The sequence below is a fragment of the Mycena indigotica genome (genome assembly GCF_014461135.1).
Source record: "Mycena indigotica strain 171206Taipei chromosome Unknown Mind.scaff0007, whole genome shotgun sequence".
Taxonomy (NCBI): domain Eukaryota; kingdom Fungi; phylum Basidiomycota; class Agaricomycetes; order Agaricales; family Mycenaceae; genus Mycena; species Mycena indigotica.
The window spans coordinates 1,246,470-1,248,584 of record NW_023503006.1 but is presented as its reverse complement, the minus strand read 5'-3'; the positions used below and the strand labels follow the sequence as shown (position 1 = coordinate 1,248,584).

General features: G+C 53.0%; 1 protein-coding gene across 1 annotated transcript; it reads right to left on the bottom strand.

The window, feature by feature from the left end:
* Window positions 1-626: 626 nt before the first annotated feature.
* MIND_00812500 (uncharacterized protein) lies at window positions 627-1,462 on the bottom strand (the record flags this gene model as incomplete). Its single annotated transcript, XM_037364799.1, has 2 exons — window positions 627-1,116; window positions 1,173-1,462. 2 exons carry the CDS (start codon window positions 1,460-1,462, stop codon window positions 627-629), a joined length of 780 nt encoding a protein of 259 aa, XP_037218041.1.
* Window positions 1,463-2,115: the final 653 nt, after the last annotated feature.

Genomic DNA, 2,115 nt, shown 5'->3' with positions numbered 1-2,115 from the left:
GAAAACCTCTCCCAAAAAGGCAATTTCTGACAGTTCCAGGCGCCTCTGGCACCAAGAACTTCCTAATTAGGAAATAATTCGAATTGATATTTTCGTATTAGATGTCACACTACTTTTGGTATTCGGATTGAATAAAATTTGACAGTATATCCAGCTGCTTCTGGCTTTCCCTGACAGTTTCTCTGACCTGTCAGGGGATGAGGGTCCAGGTGCCTAGTTGATACCAAAGCCGGGGGAACAGCCCCACGGCCAACTACTTAAGTACAGGGCTATCTGCGCACGGACCAGTCACGTGATCAGTCACAGCTGTCACATCACATGCTCCCCTTACACCAACCCCTCCTCAAGATCCGTCGCCTCGACGGATAGGCGGAGTGTAGGGTTCTGCGAACTCGTATTCGGGGTCGCCAGGGAAATAGAGGTTGTCGCCTATAACACGCGATGATTGCGCAGGTACGCCCCCTCGTTGGGCCGTCTGTCGATTGCGCTGCCGACCGTGCGCTACCGCGTCAATCTGCGAAGCCACACTGGTATCCATCCGCATGGGAGAGGCGCCTTGGGTATGCGAGACTCGGGTAAACGTCGACGGAGTTCCCATAGCCACCGAGGGTGCGAAGGGAGTAGGGTTAGGCTGGGGAGTAGGGAGAGTGGAAGCCGCGGCCCGTATAGGTTGGGTAGTGGCGGCGGCGGGCTGACGGGGGTAGGGTAGACGGGAAGAGGGGAGAAGACAGTCGCAAATGCCCAGCTGGCCCGCCGGGCGGCAGTCGAAGCCCTCGGATGAGCGGCAGGACGTGCGGCAGTGGGGGCGCGGGCACCTGAGACTGGCCACGGGGCACAGTGGACGAGCGGTGTGGAGCACGGTCGACATCCATCTTAGTGGCGTGGGACGCAGGCACAGGCGCGACAGGAGGAGGGGGAGCAGGTCCCTCAGCAGACGGTGGCTGACGTTGCTTCTTCGCACGGACACGCTTACGCATGAACCGTTTCCCAAGCGCAATAAGTGCGTCACCGATTTGCTGGTCGGTTCCCCGGATAGAGACCCGGCGCTCGCCAGGCGCAGCGCGATCAGAGTGCGCGCAACTGAGCACCGGAAGTGTCATGAGCTTGGTGGAGACCCTTGCCACCACGACCCACGATATGCCCGACAGCCGAGTCAGGCACCACAAGCGTACAAGAGAAGCGCCGTGACAGTGTCAGGCGCAGTAGGGGGGAAGGTTTCGGCAAGTGGTATGGAAGTGTGGGCCGCAGCGATGACGGCAGGGGTAGGGGCCGGGATTGTTGGAAGAACCCAGCGACTGCCGTCCCAGACACCGTGGAATGTAGGACCAGGGGAAGGGGGAGCAGGGGGTGGAGCAGGCGTACCATACTCAAGACGGTCGAGACGGTCGGTGAGGCGAGTAATTTCGCTCTGCAGGAGCAGGCAGTACGAATACAGGTCGACAGGGACGCCGGGAGTCGTCATTGGAGGAGAGAAGGCAAGCACAGTAGGGTGAGGATGAATATAGGAGATAGAGAGGATCAACTGGGGCTAGAAGAGTGCCAGAGTCGATGTAGAGGCTTTGGTATGCTGTCACCAGTCTTCACACTTTCCCAGTAGTTGAATGTCTGCCGCAATTCACCATCCAAGAGCATACACTCATGAATCAGAGTATGCGGGTATATGTATATACCTCATTAACTGAATGACATATTTTGATCCATAATCAACTAACAGATCATGGCTATATTGCCAATATGATGTATACTAGCAGCTATGTGTATAATAGACATTTACCAGAGATTTCATGGATAAAACAAGATAAAAGGTATTCCATCTCTTAGGGAGACCTTCTGTATGCTTCCTGCGCTCAATCCATTGGATACCCCTCACTTTTGAGTGAGCTTGATCACATTTAATGGAGGAAAACTACAGAACATGTCTACACTAGGTTATTACTTACCTACCAGTATAACAATCATCTGACTTTATGCAGAATCAGTGAAGATATTGCTGCATCAAGGTGTGTGATATATAATGATGAGATAATCTATATGTATTGATAACACTGTATTGTCAAGAATATTAATCTTATCTTGCAGGTACACTTTATAGTGCTTGAATCATCTCTGTAAGTT